General features: G+C 44.6%; 1 protein-coding gene across 1 annotated transcript in view; it reads right to left on the bottom strand.

The window, feature by feature from the left end:
* The window catches only part of FAM47E (family with sequence similarity 47 member E), a 60,534-nt gene that overhangs the window by 20,939 nt on the left and 14,699 nt on the right, over positions 1-24,896 (bottom strand). Inside the window, exons 2-5 of the mRNA XM_088836130.1 lie at positions 12,318-12,349; positions 11,911-12,197; positions 6,556-6,916; positions 4,560-4,699 (exon numbers count right to left, since the gene is read on the bottom strand). Coding sequence (XP_088692256.1) covers positions 4,560-4,699; positions 6,556-6,916; positions 11,911-12,197; positions 12,318-12,349 — 820 coding nt within the window. The remainder of the gene's footprint in view (positions 1-4,559; positions 4,700-6,555; positions 6,917-11,910; positions 12,198-12,317; positions 12,350-24,896) is intronic.

The raw sequence follows: 24,896 nt of genomic DNA, 5'->3' as shown, positions 1-24,896 counted from the left end.
TGTTTTCATTTCACAGATGCTGTAGCATGTATCAGCAGTTTATTCCTTTCTACACTTGAGTGATTTTCCACTGTATAGATAGACCACATTTGTTTATCCATCAGCAGTTGGTTGATGGATATTTGACTTGTTACCACTTTTTGTCTATAGTGATGCTGCTATGGATATTCAGGTACAAGATTTTGTGTTCAATAGCTTCTTTTAGTTCTCCAATAAAGATCTAAGTCTTAACTCACCTTTCAAGACTCTTCATGGCCTGCTCCTTGCCCATCTCCAGATTCTTCCAGAATTACCACCCTCCTACACTCTCTGAGCTCCAGCCATAGTGGCCTCTCCTCAGTTCCATGAATTCATCATGCTTCCAGCCAGCCACAGGGCCTTTGTATATGTTATTCTATCTGACTGCAATGCTGTCTCCAACCCCTTACCTCCCGTATGTCTCAACATATTTTCCCTTTCATAGGGAGGTATTTGCACAGTCTGTCCCCAGAACTCATATTTATTCAAAGCATCCTGTACCTTTCATTCATAGCACTTATATATTAATTCATCCACTCAACAAATATTTATTAGGCAACAACTATGGCTTCCTTGCTGGCTCAGATGGTAAAGAATCTGCCTGCAATGTAGGAGACTGGGGTTTGATCCTTGGGTTGGGAAGATCCCCTGGAGAAGGAAATGGCAACACACTCCAGTATTCTTGACTGGAGAATTCCATGGACGGAGGAGCCTGGTAGGCTACACCCCATGGGGTCAAAAACAGTCAGGCTGAGTGACTAACACTTTCACTTTCGTGTGCCAAGTACTATTCTAGGCATTAGGATTCAGCTGTAAATAAAGTTAAGAACCAGGACTTCCCTGGTGGTCTAGTGGTTAAGAATCTGCCTACCAGTGCAGGGAACAAGAGTTCTATCCCTAATCCATAAAGATCCCACCTGCCGGGAAAGAACTAAGTCCATGGGCCATAACTATTGAGCTTGTGCTCTAGAGCCTAGGAGCGACAACTACTGAGACCTGAGCACCCAGAGACTATGTTCCGCAGCGAGAGGAGCCAAAGCTCTGCACAGAGAGTAGCCCTTACCTGCTGCAACTGCAGAAAGTCTGTGCGAAGCAATGAAGACCCAGGGCAGCCAAAAGTAAAATTAAATGTTAAAAAATATTTTCAAAACTAAATAAAGTTAAGACCCTGTCCTCAGTCGTGTCCGATTCTTTGCAAACCCATGGACTATACAGTCCGTGGAATTCTTGAGGCCAGAATACTGGAGTGGGTAGCCTTTTCTCCAGGGGATCTTCCCAATCCAGGGATCAAACCCAGGTCTCCTGTATGGCAGGAGTATTCTTTACCAGCTGAACCACCAGGGAAGCCCTTACAATTGATAGGGAGACACAGCAAAGAGGTAAAAAAAATATATGTGCATCGTGTAGGCTGCATTGCTTCAGTCATGTCTCTTTGCAATACTATGGACTGTAGCCCACCAGGCTCCTCTGTCCATGGGATTCTCCAGGCAAGAATACTGGAGTGGGTTGCCACACCCTTCTCGAGGGGATCTTCCAGACCTAGGGACTGATCCCTTGTCTCTTAAGTCTCCTGTATTAACAAGTGGGTTCTTTACCACTAGCACCACCTGGGAAGCCCCAAACAAATATGTACCAGGTAACTGTAAGTGATTTAAAGAAAAATAAACCAGGGCGGGAAGGATGGAGAGTGATGACAGGGGGCTGTTTATACAGAAAAGGCCTCTCTACTAAAGTAATATTTCAGCAGACCCAGAAGAAGAAAGGAACAAACCCATGTAGATATCAAACATGCAGCTACTAGGCTGATAAGAACAGCATTGCAAAGGCCCCAAGGTCAGAGCTGAGAATATATGAGAAATACAAAAAGGCCACTGTGACTGGAGAGGTGTGATTAAAGGATACAATAGTGGAGGATAAGGGCTAAGAGACAACCAGAACCTGATCATAGAGACGCGAGAGGCAAGGATCCGGACTTAGGCTTTTACTCTGAATAAGTAAGCAATTAGAAAATTTTGAGCACAGGATTGAAACTGCGTGACTTAAGTTTTTGGTTTTTGTTTTACAGAATCACTTTAGCTACTGTGCAACAGATAAAACAGGGCACGAGTTGGGGGCTGGGTGGAAGCCATGAGACTAGTTAGTGAGCCATTCCAATAATCCAGGCAGGAGACGATGGCATCTCAGAACAGACTGACTGTAGTAAAACAGACAAGATTCCAGATATATTTCAAAGGTACAGGCATTAGGATTTTTTTTTTTTGGCAGATTGCAACCACTGTTTCAAAAGTCACTGAAAGAATGGAGTTACTACTTACTGATCTGGAGGAAACAGAAGCGGGAGTAGGTTTGGGGAAGAAATTAAGATTTCAGCTTGGACTTGTCAAGTCTTACATGCCAGTTATAAGTTCAAAGGAAAATGTTAAACAGTTTCTTGTATTAACCTTTTTTTGTTTGGTTGGTTGGTTTTCACCAAACTACTGGTCTCAGTCATGATGAATAAAAGGGCTTCTACCATAAATAATTTAAAAAGCCATTCCGGGCTAATCAAAACCATTCAGGTTTTCAGCAGTTTTCTTCTCCCACAGCTCTCCTAGAGTAGTGTAGACACAACTGAATTCCCTCCATTGCTGATAATTTGCATCCATTTAACGAAATAAGGGGCTTCCCTGGTGGCTCAGATGGTAAAGAAACTTTCTGCACCGCAGGAAGATCCCCTGAAGAAGAGAATGGCTACCCACTCCAGTATTCTTGTCTATAGAATTTCATGGACAGAGGAGCCTGGCAGGCTACAGTCCATGAGGTGGCAGAGAGTAGTACATGACTAAGCAACTAACACTTTCACTTTCAATGAAATAAAGCCTTCCCTGGTGGCTCAGTAGCAAGGAATCTGCCTGCCACTGGAGGAGAAGGGGTTCGATCCCTGGGTCAGGAAGATCCCCTGGAGAAGGAAGTGGCAACCCACTCCAGTATTCTTGCCCAGGGAAATCGCATGGACAGAGGAGCCTGGTGGGCTACAGTCCATGGGGTCGCAAAAAAAGAGTCTGACACAACTAAGCAACTAAACAACAACAACAGACTAAACACTACTCAGAGCAGGACCAAGGATCCTTTCTCTCCTTCTCAGGAACTGAATTACTTTTGCTTCTTTAATTATTGTAAAGATTCTTAATTAGTCCTAAAGTAAAGTGAAGAAGAACTAAAGAGCCTCTTGATGAAAGTGAAAGAGGAGAGTGAAAAAGTTGGCTTAAAGGTCAACATTCAGAAAACTAAGACCATGGCATCTGGTCCCATCACTTCATGGGAAATAAATGGGAAAACAGTGGAAACAGTGGCTGACTTTATTTTTGGGGGCTCCAAGATCACTGCAGATGGTGATTGCAGCCATGAAATGAAAAGACGCTTGCTCCTTGGAAGGAAAGTTATGACCAACCTAGATAGCATATTAAAAAGCAGAGACATTACTTTTCCTACAAAGGTCCATCTAGTCAAGGCTATGGTTTTTCCAGTGGTCATGTATGGATGTGAGAGTTGTACTATAAAGAAAGTTGGGCGCCGAAGAATTGATGCTTTTGAAGTGTGGTGTTGCAGAAGACTCTTGAGAGTCCCTTGGACTGTAAGGAGATCCAACCAGTCCATCCTAAAGGAGATCAGTCCTGGGTGTTCATTGGAAGGACTGATGTTGAGGCTGAAACTCCAATACTTCGGCCACCTGACGTGGAGAGCTGACTCATTGGAAAACACCCTGATGCTGGGAAAGATTGAAGGCAGGAGGAGAAGGGGACGATAGAGGATAAGATCGTTGGATGGCATCACCGATGCAATAGACATGGGTTTGGGTGAACTCCGGGAGTTGGTGACGGACAGGGAGGCCTGGCGTGCTGTGGTTCATGGGGTTGCAAAGAGTCGGACACGACTGAGCGACTGAACTGAACTGAACTGAAAGTATTCTAAAGATGAGAAGCTTTGAGAAGGTAACTACAGAGAATCACTGACTTAATGATAGTTTGTCTTAGAATTTTTCCACTTCACAATAGTGCAAAGCAATAGTCATTCAGAAGAAAATGTACTTTGAATTTGGATTTTTTTTTCCTGGGCTGGTGATATGCAGTGATGACCCTGTCTGGTGATGCTAGGCAGTGGCCGTGACCCATAGTTCCACACCAGCCATGTGATCACGAGGGACAACAGCTGATACACTTACGACCACCCTGTACCCACACAACCAATATTTTCCCCACCTTCAGTACTGTAGTCTGTCTATAAATTTTGTGAGATAGTCAATACTTTATTATCCAATAGGCCTTGTGTTAGATGATTTTGCCCAACTGTAGGCTAATGTAAGTGTTCTGAGCATATTTAAGGTGGGCCAGGTTAAGCTATGATATTTGGAAGGTTAGATATATTGCATGCATTTTCGACTGATGGTATGTTTCATTTATTATGGGCTTATCAAGACGACCCACTGTTAAGTCGAGGAAGATTTGTACTAGAATGTTTCATCAGGGGACAGGAATGAGCAAGAGGTTAAGAACCATACTTACAGTCCCAAGTAGACTTGGGTCGAACGCTTTTGTAAAAGTTTTGTGGGTTTTTTCATTCTTCTCCTGATGCCCTGACAATAAGCCCATGTGTCTTCCAGTTTCTTGTCAGGATCCAGAACTTCCAGCACCTTTAATAAGAGCTACAAACAGAAAACAACTTAGGAGAAAACAAAGATGTACTGGAAAGGGGGCTCTCTGATTCTCAAACACAACAGACCAACACATCCCTTCGCTCTGCCTTTCTAGTTGGTCAATACCATCCATTAGTTCCAGCGCAAATACGGTGCCGGGTGCTGCCGGTTAATGTCCACCACCTGGACATTAGCTGTGTAGCCTTTTCACTGAAGTTTCCATCTCCTCTAGATAGAACAATGACTTTGGGCCCCCTTGGATCCCAATGCCTCACTGAGAAAAGTACTTCTAGAGGGTGTCTGTGGTTTTTGACTGCCTACCATCCATTCAGGGCTTCCCTGGTGGCTCAAAAAGTAAAGAATCTGCCTGCAATGTGGGAGATCCCTGGGTCAGGAATATCCCCTGGAGAAGGAAATGCAATCCACTCCACTATTCTTGCCTGGAAAATCCCACAGACAGAGGAGCCTGATGGGCTGTATATAGACTGTGGGGTCTCAAAGAGTCGGACACGACTGAGCAACTAACACTTTCGCTTTCACCATCCATTCATCCTCCTATGAGTAACAGCATCTAGACTTTTCTTTGGAAAATCACCTCTCCCTCCATTCTCAGTCCTTGTGGTCTGAACTGGCCTGACAGCTCTTCACAGCACAGCCTGGCCTGGCCAATCAGGCCTACGGTGACTGGCTAACCCAATGAGACCCAGGGAAATTAGGTCATGAAATTTTCCTGGAACCATGCAAAGATGTGTTGTTTTCCAAAGTAAAATTGACATCGAGAGTTGCTGGTGGCAATCACGGCACCACAGGAAGAGATCCTGCTTCAGAAGGAAGACAACACATCTATTTGAGGAGGTCAGATATGAGAATAAAAATCACAGTTCCATGTGCCCTCTAAGGATGCGTGCGAAGGATCTCTTTGTCACAGACTCAGAAGCTCTGGTCCACAGGAGGGTAGTGAAGGAAAGCCCAGCGGGCAAACCATTGATTAGAAATTCCAGTTGTAATGAGAACCTTCTGTATAGCACAGGGAACTCTACTCAGTGCCCTGTGGTGACCTATATGGGAAGGAAATCCAAAAAAGAGGGGATATATGTAGGAATATAGCTGATTCACTTTGCTGTATAGAAGAAACTAACACAACATTGTAAAGCAACTATGCATGCGTGCATGCTCAGTCACTAGGTCATATCTGACTCTTGGCTACCCTACAGACTGTAGCCCACCAGGCTCCTCCGTCCATGGGATTCTCCAGGCAAAAATATTGGGGCGGGTTGCCACTTCCTTCTCCAGGGGATCTTCCTGACACAGGGATTGAACCTGTGTCTCCTGCCTCTCCTGCATAGCATGTGGATTCTTTACCACTGAGCCACTAGGGAAGCCCATGCTAAGTATATAGGAGCTGATTGGAGCTGAAAGTCAAAGAATCCTGGGACACTGATGACACGTTGCAGCTGCTGCCCAGCTCTGGTCCTGGCAATCTGGTGAACTTCCCTGTGACTTTTCAGGTGCCCATCCATTAATAACTTCTTATGGACACCTCCCAAGACCAGGCTAAAATGACAGAAACAAGACTGAACAATTCCTCCACTGTTTTCTCCCCTCAAAAGAGTCACAGGCAAAATTGACTGGTAGAGCTTCAGAGGTAAACAAGTCAAACATTTGTGGGTTGCTGAGCCTTTATAAGTTGGCTGGCCTTTTGGCGGTATGGTGCTGTCATCAGCATTTCCTGTAAGGCTGCTCCACACCCCAGGAGAACTCTCCCCAGGGAGACAGTCATCGTCCTCAATCCTGGAGGGAACTTCCCAGGTATCTAAGGAGCAACATTCTCCAGGCCCACCCACAACCCCGGGACAGGAGGTCACCTCAGCGGACATGTCTTCTTCCAGGTCCGGCCAAAGAGCCAAGGGGTGCAGGGTCAGCTGGGCCTCAATGTCTGCCAGGAATGCCTTCCGTGCCTGCTGGGCCAGTGAGAGCTTGGAACACAGGGCTGAGTGCCTGGGCAGCCTCTTCTTAGGGGCAGGTTGGGGAGCTCTGTGATAAATTTGGGGGAGAAAGCCCTCCCTGGGGCCCAGAGCAGTCAGACCTTCACAAGGCGGGCAGCCTCTCCTGAAGTCATCCTGTCCCATTCTCACGAATCTCCACCGCCGGCTGTCCAGGGAGGTGGGACCCGGCAGCCCGCCCTTGTGCTCCATGAAGCACTTGGAAGGAGGATTCTCTCTGTACCTGCAAGACATCATGGCAGTAGTCTGACCACAAGGGTGAGAATGGGAGAAGGAGTTTTTGAGGAGGCTGGCCCCTACCTGTGTTAGGGGGGAGTGGGAGGAAGGGAGGGTCACACAAGAACGCGGAGTTCCCATACTCCCGGTTCAGGGCACATCACCACTGGTCTGCACGACCCTCTCTCCTATTTCTTTATTCGACATTATCCCCATATTCCATCCTCACTGCCTTCTCTCCACAACCACTCTAACAGATCTGGAATGTACCCTTCTGTTTGCAGGGGCTTTCCTGGTGGCTCAGACAGTAAATACTCTGCCTGCAATGCAAGAGACCTGAGTTTGATCTCTGGGTGGGGAAGATCCCTTGGAGAAGGGAATGGCTACCCACTCCAGTATTCTTGCCTGGAGAATTCCATGGAGGAGTCAGATGGATTATAGTCCATGGGGTCACAAAGAATCAGACACAACTGAGTGACTAACGCTTTCACTTTTCACTTCTGTTTGAAGACATCCTTATAAGACCTGTATTGTTCTTTTGTGTCGATGTATCCTTACTGTACATAAATGGTCTTATTCTGTCACTTGTTTACAAAGCAAGATACCATGAAGGCCTATCCATGTCACTCTGTGTAAATGTAATTCATTATTATCACCTGCTGTCACCAGCTATCCCCTCTCTTTCTGAAGGATACTTACAATTTATAACCCCTCCTGGACTCTGTCTTATCCTTTAAAGGGACACAGTGCAGTGGGAAGAACGTGGACATGGTGACAGCTCACCCCCAACTGGGCTTCCCTGGTGGCTGACACGGTAAAGAATCCACATGCAATGTGGGAGACCTGGGTTTGATTTCTGGGTTGGAAAGATCCCCTGGAGGAGGAAATGGCAACCCACTCCAGTATTCTTACCTAGGAAATCCCCTGGATAGAGGAGCCTGGCGGACTACAGTCCATGGGGTTGCAAAGTCAGATATGACTGAGTGACTAAGCACAAGAAAGCACCCCCAAGTAGCTGAATGACCTCCGCCCTTCATTTAATCTTTGTGGGCCTTGATTTCTCCTCTCAACTCAGAGGGGTCAAGGGCAGCAAACTAACCATTCATGGGCTGTATCAGGCCCACAAACCCATCATTTGATCTCCTTTGTGCTTTAATAAGACTCATAATAGTTCACATGTAAGGAGAACTTTCTATATAACATGTGCTGTGCTCAATGCTTTACACGAATTAATCTCATAACAACCCTATGAAGTAGGTACTAACATTATTCCAGATAAGGAAACTGAGGCACAAAGAAGTTGAAAAACAAAACAAACACTTGTCAAAGTTCCCACAGTTAATAAGGCGGAGAGCTGGGATTTTAATACAGTTGGTGTGACTCTGGAGAAGGGTAAGAAAGGCGTTTATACGTCGGAGCTTCTGACATATAAAAAAGCTCATGCAAATAATGTGGAACAAACATCAGGAGCTCTGGGGACACTAGGTCCACCTTTCCACGGAGCCCCTATTGGTATAGTGGCTGCCATCTTTAGACAAGTCCTGTGCTGTCTTATTCACAGTCTCCATTGTTCCCTACTACCTATATGCAACCTGCTTCACTGTTTCTTTACCCCATCAGACAGTTATTTGCACTGAGTTTTTAGGGCAGGAAGCTAAGATGGAAGAGATCGATGGACAAATAGAAAGGAAAATGAGACCTGGATAATCTAATATATCCAGCCATTGCCAAAGTCAGGACTTGGCATTTGAGCAGCTTAATGGCAGGTCTCTCATTAATACATCACATGGCGCTAGTCAGATATTTCTATATTATTGGTGTCTTTACTTGAATCCTCTTCCACCTCCAGGCCCCTTTCATATATAAAGCCCCACTACAATAAATCTACTTCTTGTCACACTCATCTTTATAGGCACAAAATATTTTAAGAGATTCCAGTTTTATCCTTATTCTTTTCTTGTGAGTCCTGGAAACTTCTTGCTTGCTGTGCATGCTTGTGTGTGTTTTAAGAGTTTAATCCATCTCTGCTGTGAAAATATAGATGAGAGGATACAAAAATATGAGTTTGCAAGTTGCTCTTTGCAAGTAATAAATCACCCCTAAATAGCTAAGTGGTGGGGATGTTGAAATTCTATCTACCTTTGAGATTTGATGACTTACTCAGCATGACTTGTTAGCAAGTTACCCTCTATAGTACCAAAGTTCTTCCCAACCCAGGAATCAAACCGGGGCCTCCTGCATTGCAGGCAGATTTTTTACCAGCTGAGCTATCAGGGAAGCCCTGCTTTCCATACATTTACAACTAATTCAAACATCCAAGTGCTTCATAAAATCAAATCTGATGACCAATATTTTTACTCAAGCTCAGTAATACAACTCAAAATGGGGAAAGTGTGGCAGCTAGCTCAAGCTTGATAGAGCTGGCACAAACTTTGAAAGAAATCTAGTCTAACTTCCTCACTTTTCAACAAGGAAACAAAGTTCCAAAGAGGTGAATAAGGGAACCAGTCTGGCTGGAGGACTTACCTCACTTTGCCTCTCATAGCTGATAAACTTGCTTCTCTGCATTCTGTTAAGTTTATGAAAAATTTTGCTTAACCCAGAAAATAAAATAAGAACATTTTTCTAAGCATTTACTATTTTCACAGTCACTATATGATACTCGGATATTTCCATCTTTAAGAACTGCAAAAGAGTATTGGGCATTTATCCTAAAGAAACGAAAACTTGTCTTCGCAACAAAATTTGTACGCAAATGTTTATAACAGCTTTATACGTAATAACTAAAAACCAGAAACAAACTGAATGTCCTTCAACAGGGGAATGGAAAAACGATGGATAAACATCTGTGCCATGAAATATGACTCAGCAGTATGTACATCAATGGACTATTGATGTATACATCTGGGATGGGCCTCAAGGGCTTCTGCTTAATGCAAAGGAACCAATCTCAAAAGGTTTCATATCTTTTATAAAAGTATTATTCTATTTATCTAACATCCTCAAAAGAACAGAATTCTAAATGAGACCAAATTAGTGGTTGCCAAGTGGTGTGAGTGGTAAAATGAGTGAAAATTAAAGCATAGCATGAAGTGGCTCCCTTGTGGTAAGGAGACAGTTTTGTATCTTGATATATACATATGACAATATCTTACTGAACTACACACACAAGTACAAGTAAAAACTGGTGAAATTCAAGTAAAGTCTACCATCTAATTCATACATACACACAGTGCTGATTTCTGCTTTGGTAATGTACTATGGTTATGCACGGGGAAGGCAATGGCACCCCACTCCAGTACTCTTGCCTGGAAAACTCCATGGGCAGAGGAGCCTGGTGGGCTGCAGTCCATGGGGTCGCTAAGAGTGGGAAACGACTGAGCTACTTCGCTTTCACTTTTCACTTTCATGCATTGGAGGAGGAAATGGCCACCCACTCCAGTATTCTTGCCTGGAGAATCCCAGGGAACGGGGGAGCCTGATGGGCTGCCGTCTGTGGGGTCATACAGAGTTGGACATGACTGAAGCGACTTAGCAGCAGCAGCATGGTTATGCAAGATGGTACCACTGGAAGCAACAGGAGGAAGGGTACATGGGACCTCTGCACTGTATTTGCAACTTCTTGTGAGTCTATAGTTATTCAAAACAAAAAGCTTGAAACTGGGGGTGGGAGAGATTCTCAGAAGAGTCCATAATCTCTACCATGTATACAGTGCATATATGTGGTAGTAACTGTTTTACAAGTGCTAAGTCACTAAATCCTCACAGAGTTTGTGTGTTAGTCGCTCAGTCATGTCCAACTCTGCGACCCCATGGACTGTAGCCTACCAGGCTCTTGTGTCCATAGCATTCTCTGGGCAAGAATACTGGAGTGGGTTGCCATTTAGCAATCCTAGAAAGCTCATTCCTTTTATTGTTCCCATTTTACAGTTAAGAAAACGGAGCCCAGAAAGAAACATCTAAGGTCACCAGTCAAACAAGAGGAAAACTGGCCTTCAACTCCAGCCTTGCTGATTGTAGACTTTGCAATCTTAACCACCACATGGCTGCTGCCTCCAGGAGCGCTGAATTCCGTTCTCATAAACAGCTCAAGGAACCAGCCAAGGAAAAAGCCTCGGGTTCCTGTCTTGTGCAGTGATACCAACCATTTATAATGGTAGCTGACCACCCAGGGCCTGAGGCACCTCCCCAAACACCAGCTCTGCTTGGCCACAGTCACCTGCCGGGCGGGGAAAGACTTCTGGTGCAACCCCTCAAACATCCAGACCCCTCACACTGGATGTAGGATGCAGGTGGCTAACCCTGAGAAGAGTGGGTTGCAGGCTAAACCAGTCTCCGCAGAGGACTCCTCCGCCATCAGTTTCCCATCTGGAGGTGTGTTACTCGTTCAGTTTTGTCCAACTCTTTGTGACCCCACGGACTGCAGCCCGCCAGTCTCCTCTGTCCATGGAATTCTCCAGGCAAGAATACTGGAGTGGGTTACCATGCCCTTCTCCAGGGGATCTTCCAGACCTAGGGATCGAACCCAGATCTACGGCATTGCAGGCGGATTTTTTACTAACTGAGCCAGCAGGAAGCCCTCCCACCTGGAATGGGTATATTAATCTACATCCTCTGGTGTTGGTTTAGTCGCTCAGTCGTGTCCGACTCTGTGAGACCCCTTGAACTGAAGCTTGCCAGGCTCCTCCATCCATGGGATTCTCCTGGCAAAGTGGAGTGGGTTCCATTTGCTTCTCCAGGGGAATCTTCCCGATCCAGGAATCAAACCCTGGTCTCCTGTATTGCAGATAAGGAATCCGCCTCTAGGAGAGCAGTAAAGAGCGTGGCACGAGCTGGTGATGTTCTATTACGCTCCTTTAGGTGCGGGAGACCTTGAGGAGGGAAGGAAGCCAGGTCCTCCGCGGCCATCGGCCACCCCCGGCCCCCACCCCAGCAAGCACGGAGCGCAGGCGCCCCCGCGCGGCACCCGCGGGCTGCGCCCCGGCTCCGGCGCGCGCTTACCTGGGCCTGCAGTTCCCGCTCACCGGCATCCCGGCCCGCGGCGCCGGCGGGAACAGCGGCCTGCGGTCAGCCCTGGTGCCTCGGCCGCGCACCCGGCCTCCGGTGGTGTGTTCCCCGCCGCTCGGGTCGCTAAGAGACCCGCCGAGCTGCGCGCTGCCCGGACTCGCCCGGGGCGCGGAGCAGCCCAGGCGCCCCCTGCTGCTACCGGGGAACGAGCGACCGCGAGGCGTCCCTGCGCCCCCAACCCCTCCTCCAACGCCTGGAGGCGTGGACAGTGTCAGGGGAAGCTCGAAGAATCAGGTTCTTGGTTTAATTCTGGTTTTTTTTTTTTTTTTAAATCTGTTGTGATTAAATCTATCGGGATTTCATCTGTTGGGGTCAGTGTTCTTGCTTTTCTTGCACATCACCCGTTCAAAACTGTGTTGAAGGAAGAAAGCAGCTGGGGAGAGAACAAAAGACAGAATGGAAAGAGAGCGAAAGGAATAGACTGACTTGTAATGGTGGGAATGTTTTTCTGGAGGTCCTGGAAATCCGTGAGCCTCACCGCCTCTGTAAATCGGGGGCTGTGCACTGGTAACTAATCACCAGCTGGTTCTCAGTCCCTCCTAGCTCTTGTGTTACTTGCTGCTTCTGCCTGGACTCACTCAAGCAGTGAAAATGCCATCCAGTTGGCCCTGGTAGGCAGATGCGCTTCTAAATATGGATTGCATGAGGATGTATTTTGGGTTTGCTATGTTCTCTTGCTACTTCTGAGTGTTCCTGATTTAAATAGTAAGCCTTGCTTCTAGAGGATATAGCAGCAAAACATTCTCTTTCAAAATTATTGCAATAGTTAAATTGTGTCTGTTATGGTGGGATACTTTTTGCGGTCATTTAAAGATGAGTCTTTTCTTCAAACTCTCTGGTAATAAATTAGCGTCACATTTGGGCACCTGTTAAATATCTGGATGGTAATAAAGGTGCCCCAGCTGTCTCTAATTTCAGCATCTTCACCTGCTATGTGTGTTCAGCTGTCTTTTCTGGGCACAGTGAATGCCTTGGAGTCCCACCACTTGAGATAACCCATGACTTTGCTGTTTAATAATTACGCACACAAGGACTCCCCACCCCAATGGCTAAGACTCTGCATACCCAACACAGGGGTCCCAGTTTACATCCCTGGTCAGGGAACTAGATCCCACATGCTGCAACTAAGATCCAGTGCAGCCAAAGAAATAAATGAATAATTTTTAATGAGTTCTTTAAAAAATTATGCACACACATACACCTCTCCCTGGCACAGTTGCTTAAATTTGTTTTAGTTTCATTGATTTTCTAGCCTGAAAATGGGGGAAATAAAAGGCTATAAGAAGTAATAACTTATAGAGATATTGGGAAATTCAGTGAGATGGTGACTGTAAAGCATTTAACGCAGTGCTGGCAAGTAGGAATCCCTCAAGAATTACTGAGTATGATTATCATCTCTGGGCTTCCCTGGTGGCTCAGATGGTGTGAACTGGGGATGATAATATCTGCCCAGCTACTTCGCAGGGTTGTTATAAGAGTTAATGTAGAAAGCTACGGATGTAACCATGATAAGGGGTCCTCTTAGTTGTTTTTATTATCTTTGATAATACCTTTAATGTTGGTGGATTGCAAATTCAAACGTGTATTACTTTGAGGAAGTAGGATTTCTCCCTAGGACTGAGGATTAGGGTCATGCCCACCTTGCCTTTTGTACTGTGCATGGCACACGGTAGGTCATCATTCAACAAACATTGACTGTTATGGCCTTCCTAGGCACTGGAGATGCAATGGGGAATAAAACAGACTTGGTGTTTTTCATCCTGTTAGTTTGTAGTGTTGTGTGACTAAGAAACCACCTGTTTTTCATGACTCTTGCATTCTCACAAGTTGATGTTTGCTTCATGTACTAATTTTGATTTCATATCTGCTCAGTTCAGTTCGGTTGCTGAGTCCTGGCCAACTCTTTTCGACCCCATGCCTGGACTGTAGCACCCCAGGCTTCCCTGTCCATCACCAACTCCCAGAGCTTGCTCAAACTCATGTTCATCGAGTTGGTGATGTCCTCCAACCATCTCATCCTCTGTTGTCCCCTTCTCCTCCTGCCTTCAATCTTTCCCAGCATCAGGGTCTTTTCCAATGAGTCAGTTCTTCACATCAGGTGGTCAAAGGATTGGAGCTTCAGCATCAGTCCTTCCAGTGAATATTCAGGACTGATTTCCTTGAGGATTGACTGGTTGGATCTCCTTGCTGTCCAAGGGGCTCTCAAGAGTCTTCTCCAACACCACAGTTCAAAAGCATCAGTTCTTCGGCACTAAGCTTTCTTTGTGGTCCAATTCTCACATCCATACATGACTACTGGAAAAACCATAGCTTTAACTAGAGTAGGCAAAGTAATGTCTCTGCTTTTTAATATGCTATCTAGATTCGTCATAGCTTTTCTTCCAAGGAGCAAGCGTCTTTTAATTTCATGACTGTAGTCACATCTGCAGGGATTTTGGAGCCCAAGAAAATAAAGTCTGCCACTGTTTCCATTGTTCCCCATCTATTTGCCATGAAGGGACTGGATGCACCAAGTTTCTTTTTATTACACCACATCCCAGGCCTTAATTATAGTCATTACTCAGGCAATGTCTCATTCATTCTATTCCCTTCTTTCCCTTTGGTACCACAAAGGAAAAATGTGTTACATATAGTAATCTAACAAGTAGACGTTTTTTAAGAGGAAGGATGGAGACGTCCCTGGTGGTCCAATGGTCAGGACTCCCTGGTCTCAGTGCAGGGGGGCCAAGTTCAATCCCTGGTCAGAGAACTAGATCCCTATGCCACAACTTAAGATCCTGCCTGGACTTCCCTGGTGGTTAAGAATCCTCCTGCCAATGCAAGGGACACAGGTTCCATCCCTGGTTCAGGAAGATGCCACATGCTGTGGAACAACTTAGCCACAGCTACTGAGTCTGCACTCGAGAACCCCCACACCCACTGCAACTGCTGAGGCTTATAAGCCTAGAGCCTGGGCTCTGCAACAAGAAGCCATGGCAATGAGAAGTCCATGCGCCACAACTAGAGAACAGCCCCCACTCGTTGCAACTAGAGAAAGCCCATGCACAGCACCAAAGACCCAGTGCAGCTACAGTAAATACAAACATAAACAAATAAATGAAGTTCTAAAAATATTTAAAAATGGGTATTTGGAAATGAAATGATCACACTATCTGCCAATAAGGCAAGAAAAAAACACCATCATCCTCACTTTCTTTTTATTTGGCTGCACCAGATCTTCATTGCAGCATGTACAGGTAATCAAGAGAGAAGACAATCCACAGAATGGGAGAAAATATTTACAGATTACATATCTGATAAGAGTATAACATCCAGAATATTTTTTTTAAAACTCCTACCACTCAATAACAAAAAGACAAATTAAAAAGTAGGCAAAGGACGGGAATAGATATTTTCCCAAAGATACACAAATGGCCAGTAAGCACATTAAAAGATGCTCAAAATCATTAGTCACTGGTGAAATATAAATCAAAGCTACAATGAGATACTACTTCATGCCAACTAGGATGGCTATAAAAACAAAGAAAATTACATAGATTAGCGATGAGGTGGGGAAATTGGAACATTTGTGATTACTGCTAGGAATATAAAATGATGCAGCCAATTTGAAAACAGTTGGACAGTCCTGGCATAGACTTACCGTGGGCTTCCCAGGTGGCGCAGTGGTAAAGAATCTACCTGCCAATGCCTGAGGCTCAAGAGATGCTGGTTTGATCCTTGGGTCGGGAATATCCTGGAGGAGGAAATGGCAATCTACTCCAGTATTCTGGCCTAGAAAATTCCATGGACAATGTGTGTCTTTGTGAGACACAGCTGAGTGACTGAGCACGCACCACCCACAAGACTTACCATATGACCCAGCAACTCCACACCTGGGTGTATACCCTCAAAAGTTAAAAACAGGGACTCAGATATTTGTGCAGAATGTTTCAGTTCAGTTCAGTTCAGTTCAGTCGCTCAGTTGTGTCCGACTCTCTGCGACCCCATGAATCACAGCACGCCAGGCCTCCCTGTCCATCACCATCTCCCGGCAGAATGTTTACAGCACCATTATTCACAGTAACCGAAAGATAGAAACACCTCAAGTGTCCATCAACAAGTAAATGGATAAATAAAATGTGATGTATACATGCAATGGGATACTATAAAGCCACAAAAAGAAGGAAATTCTGATACTGCTACAACATGCATGAACCTTGCAAACATCATGTTAAGTAAAATCAGCCAAGTGCAAAAGGATACATATTGTATAACTCCACTTATGAAATATCTGGAATAAGTAAATTCCCTGAGACAGGAATTAAGTTAGAGGTTCAAGAACTCAAGGGGAAGAGAATGGGGAGTTATCCCTTAATGAATAAGAAATTTCTGTTTGGGGTGAGGAAAAATTTTGGAAATAATCTTGATGGTTGTACAACATTATGAATGTAATTAATGTCACTGAATCATACAGTTTAAAATGGTTAAAATGGTAAATTTTATGTTGTATGTATTTTGCCACAATTTTTAAAATTGTTTTTAAAAAATGCAAAAAAGAGGAGAAAGGTTAAAATTAGCTAAGAATCCAATTTAACAATTTGGGGAAATAGCCAAATAAAATATAAAAGTAGTACATTTCTCACACTGAGAAAAAGAAACCAGACTCAAAAGAGTATGTACTCTTTGCTTCCATTTATGGGATTATGACAGGCAGAATCAAGTTATAGTCATAGATGCTGGTAATGTGGTTATTTGGGGTGATTGACGGAAAGGAGACAGAAAGGAGCTCGCCGGGAGGTTGAAAATGTTCTATATCTCGATCTGGTGGAAGATACATGGATGCACACATTTAAAAATTCAGTGAGCTGTACACTGTAGCCATGTGCACTTTATTGTGTATGCTGTAAATGACTAGAAAAGCAAAAAAGATGGAGTGTTTTCTATCAAGAATATAATCCTGGAGAATTCTCTCTGCCATCATCACACATAGAAGCCAGGATCTTGGAAGTCATAGAACACAAAAGTCTGCAGACTTTCCCCTGCACTTCTGTGATATTAGTTCGGCTGGAGGGTATTTTAAATATTTAACAACCAGTAAGGCTTCCCAGGTGGCACTAGTGGTAAAGAACCCCCCTGCCAATGCAGGAGACATTAAGAGATGGGGGTTCAATCCCTGGGTCAGGAAGATCCCCTGGAGGAGAGCATGGCAACCCACTCCAGTATTCTTGCCTGGAGAATCCCCATGGACAGAGGAGCCTGGCAGGACTGTAGCCCACCAGGCTCCTCTGTCCATGGGGTCACAAAGACATGACGGTGCACACATGCATACACACACAAGACATATGGAAGAACCAATCAGGGAACTTCCTTGGCAGTAAAGACTGCCTTCCAGTCCAGGGGCTGTGGGTTCAATCCCTGGTCTGAGAGCTAAGACCCCACATGCCTCCTGGCCAAAAACCAAAACATAAAACGAAGCAAAACTGTGACAAATTCAATAAAAACTTTTAAAAAATAGTCCACATTAAAAAAAAAAAAAAAAGACAAAAGAACCTATTGGGAAAGTGGCAGCCAGGTTGCAACAGCAGGGTTCTAGAGTCCTTGGCCAGGCCAGGCATATATATCCCTTTAGTTGTTGATTTTGGATGGAGGGATGACTCCATGGAAGTGGCTGAGGCAGCCAGGGCACAGCGGTTACCAGGCATGGCTCCGAGCAGACTATTGACCAACTAACTCAGCGCTTTGACAACCATCACAGTCTTCAGCTGTGTTTGCTGGCTGAATGTCAATTCTCTCCTTCACCCACAGGATCTCCCTAGAGATTTCCCTCCACAATTTCACAAGTGGTTTCTTGAAAACTGCCACCAGTTGAGTCTGCAAGCCAAATCATAATGAAAAGGAGTAAGGCATGACTAAACCACAAGTATGTTTATCACTTGGTCAGTGGCATTGAGTATAATGACAAGAAGGGGCTTACAAATAAAACAGATGAGGTTGCTGCCCTCAAGAGGCTTTGGCTCAAAAATAAAGTAAAAAAGAGGCTATGGCTGGCTGGCTGGCTGGCCTCCCGAGCTCCAGGAGGCCGCTAGATTTAAGGAGATACCTGAGGCATCCACAGTAGGCTGCTGGTGCTGCTAAGTCACTTCAGTCGTGTCCAACTCTGTGCGACCCCACAGACAGCAGCCCACCAGGCTCCCCAGTCCCTGGGATTTTCCAGGCAAGAACGCTGGAGTGGGTTGCCATTTCCTTCTCCAATCCAAGAAAATGAAGTCTAGACACATTCAAAGGAAGATGGAAGAGATGTCTACTCTACTTTTGGGGGTATGGAGAAGGAAATGGTAAATCACTCCAGTATTGTTGCCTGGGAAATCCCGTGGACAGGGGAGTCTGGTGGGCTAGAGTCCATGGGGCCGCACAGGAGTCGGACACAGCTTAGCAAATAAGCAGCAGCAGCAGCAGCAGACCATAAAGGTCAGGTGGCATGTGGGACATGCTGCTGGAAGAGAGTAGCTGGTACTAGTTATTACAGAGAGCAGTCTGGTACAACTTAGTCAAATCAAATGTGTGGTGTGCTTACAAGCCTCTGCGTATTCGTTCCTCACCTGTCCCTGCTCTGCGCTGACAGTTGCAGGGGGCGTTTGGGAATGCAGCAGACAGTGCTGATAGGGATGGGGGAAGGGGAAAGTTCGGCTATTTCTCTTTCCCTCTGTCTTCAAGAGGGTACAGTATCTATATATTTTTTTCCTTCTCTTTCAGCTTCCACTGGGCAGCCGTGATATGATTCCAGCTTCCTTCAAACTCAGGCTCCTACGCAAGTAATTCCTGCAGTTTGGATGTGGCAGGAGCCTTCCTGCTTTTGCTAATGTCTCAGTTACTTCATCGTCTCTGTGACATGTTCTTCGCATTAAAGTCCCTTGATTTTACATGCTTAGAGTGGCTTCTGTTTTCCTGGTCGGACCCAGACTGATACATATATTACCTATACTCTAGCATTTCTGCCACCAGGTATTACTATTCTGTAGGAATCGAGAGAGATTCTCACCCATAGGGGAAGATGTGTAGGACGTTTGTCACAGCATTATTAGCAGTATCAGTGAGTTGAGGGCAATGCACATGTCCATTTCTGTGATATGGATGGGTAAAATGGATGGATAACTAGATACCAGATGCAACAGTATAGATTTTACTCAACTACATGGTTAGACTTCTAAAAAATGCATTACTGGGTAAAGAAAGAAAGAGATTTTTTTTTTTTTTACTACCAGATGATTTATATAAATTAAAAACGTATGCATACAGGACTTCCCTGGTGGTACAGTGGATGAGAACCTGCCTGCCAATGCAGGGGACACGGATTTGATCCCTGGTCTGGGAGGATTCCACATGCCACAGGCCAGAACCCGTGAGCACCAGAGCCCAGGAGCCAGAACTAATCAGCTGAGTGCTGCAATGACTGAAGCCATGTGCCTAGGGCCTGTGCTCACCGCAAGAGAAGCCTCTGCAGTGAGAAGCCCACGCACCGCAACGAAAAGCAGCCACAGCTCACCACAACTAGGGAAAGCCCGAGAGCAGCAATGAAAATAAAAAATAGCAGCAGTGCAACTAAAAATAAATAAATAAATTTAAAAAATTAGACTTAGTACAAAAAATGTATGCATACAAAACAAAGTAGACATTTTACAGAACACACATAGTGAGCAGGGTATACTTTAAATACTCAAGAATGATTGCTTATGGAGAGGGCAGAGGAATAGTGGAAAATGGAGAAGAAAAGGAGTATATGAATGAATGATTAAGAGAAGGCCTTGTACACCCAATTGCTAATAGAAAACCATGAATTAAAGATTAACCGATGTGCTGTACCTGAAGCTGGAAAAAAATGCCAGAAAATAATTACTAGGTGACACTGAGACATAATTTCCAAGAACACACTGTGACTTGTGGAATGCTGAAACAAAATCCGCTCCAATGCCAAGTTAGCTTCAGTAATAAGAACAACACAGGACAGATGGTGAAGCAAAGAGATAGTGACAAGTACTGGAGAAAGTGAAGGCGCTGTCAAAATTCCGCGATACATTTTTGCGAAGAGAATTCTAGGTCTGAAATTTTTGTCAGTTGTACTCAAGCATGAACAGAGATTATGACTTGGAGTCTCACAGCTAAAGATAAACGATACCAAAAATTTCTCCTTCATGCTTTTCAATTTTATTTATTGATTGATTTGGCTGTGATTTATCTTAGTTGTGGTACACAAGATTTTCATTGCAGCACACGGGATCTTTTAGCTGTGACATATGAACTCTTACTTGTAGCATGTGGGATCTAGTTCCCTGACCAAGGAGCAAACCTGGGCACCCTGAATTGGGAGCATGGAGTCTTAGCCACTGGACCACCAAGGAAGTCCCTCTCTGACATGCTTTTAAGGATCAACTATGGCCTTGAAGCGGAGAAGGCAATGGCAAGCCACTCCAGTACTATTGCCTAGAAAATCCCATGGATGGAGGAGCCTGGTAGGCTGCAGTCCGTGGGGTCGCTAAGGGTCGGACACGACTGAGCGACTTCACTTTCACTTTCACACATTGGAGAAGGAAATGGCAACCCACTCCAGTGTTCTTGCCTGGAGAATCCCGGGGATGGGGGAGCCTGGTGGGCTTCCATCTACGGGATCACACAGAGTCGGACACAACTGAAGTGACTTAGCAGTAGCAGCAGTAGCATGGCCTTGAAGAGTGAGGTGCTTTATCAAATGAGGCTGAGATTATAATCAATATATGCACTAAAAAATTGGAAACAAAGGTTTGGAGTGTTTACAGAGGACATGAAATCTCACCAATATAATTAAAATCTGGGATTTCCCAGGTGGCTCAGTGGTAAAGAATCTGCCTGCCAATGCAGGAGATACGGGTTTGATCCCTGGGTGGGAAAGATTCCTTGGAGGTGGAAATGGCAACCCACTCCAGTATTTTTGCCTGGGAAATCCCACGGACAGAGGAGTCTGCTGGACCACAGTCCATGGGGTCTCAAAGAGTTGGCCACAACTGAAGCGATTTGGCATGCACCAGTCTTCTGCTTTCTGATTTCCTCCCCATTTAGGTCACCACAGAGTTCCCTGAGCTCTACAGTAGGGTCAATCCCAATCTTGCAAATCATCCCACCATGCCCTCTTGGCCTCTTGATCTCCAGACATTTGTTCTTTAGGATTTTGTCTCTGTTTCTGCTTTGCAAATAGGTAACTGCAAGGAAATCCAACCAGTCCATTCTAAAAGAGATCAATCCTGGGTGTTCATTGGAAGGACTTATGCTAAAGCTGAAACTCCAATACTTTGGCCACCTCATGCGACGAGTTGACTCACTGGAAAAGAGTCTGATGCTAGGAGGGATTGGGGATAGGAGGAGACGGGGACGGCAGAGAATGAGATGGCTGGATGGCATCACCGACTCGATGGACATGAGTTTGAGTGAACTCCAGGAGTTGGTGATGGACAGGGAGGCCTGGCGTGCTGTGATTCATGGGGTCGCAAAGAGTCGGACATGACTGAGTGACTGAACTGAACTGAAAGTGTATTTTGCTTATTCATGCTGGTGTTACTCCAAACATAATTAACTCCCTCTCAGGAATTAACATATTTGATGGTGTTTATTTGGGCTTTTACACAACTGCGCATAGCGATGCTAAGGAGATGTTTGTTAAACTGAACTGAATCTTTGTTTCCATAGACTGTGAAGCCAAAGAAGTGATTCAAATAAAACAATAATGCATTATGGACTTATTAGATTTATTAGGCTCATGGCTAATGACATGAAGAGATGAAGATAATCACTCAAGCTCATGCAAGCAATTAGTGGGGGCAACCACATCCTAACCCAGAGTTCTTCACTTGAGACACCCAGTAAATTATTGACTCATAAAGCAAGCTGAAGAGGCAATTTAATATAGTGACTAAGACCAACCCGGGTTTGAATCACAACTCCACCACTTAACCATGCTGGGCAAGTCTCTTCCAGTTTCTATGCCTCAGCAGTTTCTTCTTCAATAAATAGACGTAGTAATAGTCTGTGTTGTAAAGCTGTTGTGGGGATGCAGAATGGAAATGATCTAAAGCTGTGCTCTCCAACAGAAATACAATGCAAGCCACAAATGTGAGCTGGTTATGTAACTAAATTTTCTAGTAGTCATATTTTAAAGTAAAAAAAAGAAACAGATAAAATTAACTTGAATAACATATCTTATTTATTCCAATGTATAAAAATATTATTTTAACCGGAAATCAGTGTAAAAATATTAATGAGATATTTTACATTCATTTTTTTCATACTGTCTTTGAAATTTAAGCACATCTCAGTTTGGACCAGCCACATTTCAATTGCTCTGGAGCCACATGTGGCTGCTGACTATCGTATTGGGCAAGACAAATGTTAAAGTTGTGTCAGTCACTCAGTCATGTCCTACTATTTGTGATCCCATGGACTATAGCCCTCCAGGTCTCTCTCTCCATGGGGATTCTCCAAGCAAGGATACTGAAGTGGGTAGTCATTTCCTTCTCCAGGGGGTCTTCCCGACCCAGGGATTGAACCCGGGTTTCCTGCTTTGCAGGCGGGTTCTTTACCGTCTGAGCCACCAGGGAAACCCAAGACAAGTATTGAGTATGTAGCCAAGTTTCTGGTACAAAAGCAGCACTCAGAGTACTGACTCAGAAACATTCCCCGGGCTTATCCACGGATTGGTTGCATTCCTTACTCTAAGCATAGAAAATATTTCTTAGTCACATAAGCTTGAAATCATGTACTTCCTCCATTTCCGTTATTCTTGTACTGTTTACTCCAGGGAATGTTTCCTTTTCTTCCTTCTGACGTGAGCAGAGGGTGGTTAGCTCTGTTAGCTTTTTCAGACTGGGGACTTTCCTTGAGAACCAAGAGGAAGAGTGTAGCCTCCATAAAGGATTTCATGGGACTTTGTCCTATTAAACAAACTGCATTCAGCCGGGTAGATATTTAATGTGCTTTTATTACCACTGGTATATGCCTGGAGTCAAAATTATATTATAAAATTTATTTCTTTGAACCTGACATGGGTAAACACCTTTCTTTTATCCTTCTCATTACATTTATCCTAGACTTTCTTGGTAATCTTGCCCCAAAAGCTACAATTAATTCATCTGAAATGCCTCTTTTATGTCCGTTTAGCGTGTCATTTCAAGAGGAGGGCATGGCAACCCACTCCACTATTCTTGCCTGGAGAGGAGCCCCCAGCTCCCATCAGCAGAGGAGCTGGCAAGTTATAGTCCATAGAACTGCACAAAGTCAGACATAATTGAGACAACCCAGCACATGCTGTTATTGTTGCTTCACCTGCTGAATGCCTTCACCACCTGGTGATCAGTAGGCTGAGCTAGGAACCCTCCCTTTCTGCTAGTGGCTAGCCCAAAGATAAATGTGGAATGAGGAGCCAGACTCCCCATAGCCCTGGCCAGATCTCTTAGGAAGTCCACAAGGCAGTACTCAGCTGTCTTAGAAAGATAGCACTTATATTGTAGAAACAGATTCCCCAGGCAAGATCAAAATGGGACAGCAAAGGAAACTCTGTCCCTAGTCCCTTAAGGCTGAGTCAGGCTTGGAAACACCAGCCTAAGCCAGGGTGACCTGGAGACACCCAGCCTGAGCTAGGGTCAACCTGGATACAGAAAAATCTTCAGTCTTGGCAAGCACAGACTAATAATCCATAACCTTCCTTCAGGGTTCTCAGGTTGACAGTCAACACCTTCCAAACCCAGCCTGCTCACACCGTTCCCTTTCGTCCCACTCCTTCTCTCTCCAATTACGTTGTTCTACTTTCTATTTTTCCCTTCCACCTTCTCTCTTTCTTATGTTGTTCATGTCGTACATGCGTGCATGCTCAGTTGCTCAATCGTGTCCAACTTTTTTCAACCCCATGGACTGCACCCCTCCAGGTTACTCTGTCCATGGAATTCTCCAGGCAAGAATACTGGAGTGGGGTGCCATTTCCTACTCCAGAGGATCTTCCCGACCCAGGGATCAAACTCCTGTCTCCTGCATTGCAGGAGAATTCTTTATCAACTGTGCCGCTTGGGAAGCCCCTGTTCTTATGGTACCCTTTACCTAAAAATCCCTCTTTAGTTGGTCTCCACCACTATCTTTGAAATCCCAACTCTAACCATACGTATTTCCAGAGACGGAATCTTCCCTTCCCACTTTTACCTCCAATAGCGCTCCCTTGATACTCCCTTCTATTGAGTATCAAGCATGTAGCGTTTTGAGTGGACATTGCACGTTCTACCCCTTCCCCATTATGTGGCAGTCACTAATTTGCAGAGAATGACTGCACCCATCTATAATGATTGATAGGTTGCTGGAAACTACTTTAATTGAATTTTCATTAAGATAGATTGCTAAGAACTACTGTAGTTGAATTTGACCTATAACTGGTTCAGATATGGACAACTACCCAGCCCAAGTCCATCAGTGCATGGCATTCCATCAGAGTCTGGTTCAGCTTGGTCCAGTATTTGATGTAAATTCAATGGCTGGGGAAAGAAAAGACTTTTCTCACACCCTCAATGGTATTTATCATTAAAACTTTTTATAGAAGTATATTTAACTTACAATATTGTATTCGTTTCACAGGTGTATCAAAGTGATTCAGCTATTTTTTTCAGATTATTTTCCATTATAGATTATTATAAGATACTGAATATTATTCATTGTGTTCTATATATAGTAAATCTTTCCTGCTTATCTCTTTATAATTTCTGTCCTTAGAATGACTGGACTTTACTTTCTGTGATACTGACAGTATATGAAACAAGAATGAGACAGGCATTGAAAGGACTAAAGTTAACCCTGAATCACACACACCTTCGCTGTTCTTCGTACTAGATCAAGATAACTTTTAACTAAATGTGGACTCTACCAGGCTGTAGCAGTTT

The sequence above is a fragment of the Moschus berezovskii genome, chromosome 5 (genome assembly GCF_049115385.1).
Source record: "Moschus berezovskii isolate FMDL1 chromosome 5, NW_MosBer_1.0, whole genome shotgun sequence".
Taxonomy (NCBI): domain Eukaryota; kingdom Metazoa; phylum Chordata; class Mammalia; order Artiodactyla; family Moschidae; genus Moschus; species Moschus berezovskii.
Note: the sequence above shows the minus strand (reverse complement) of the source record. Positions and strands in the feature narration are given on the sequence as shown.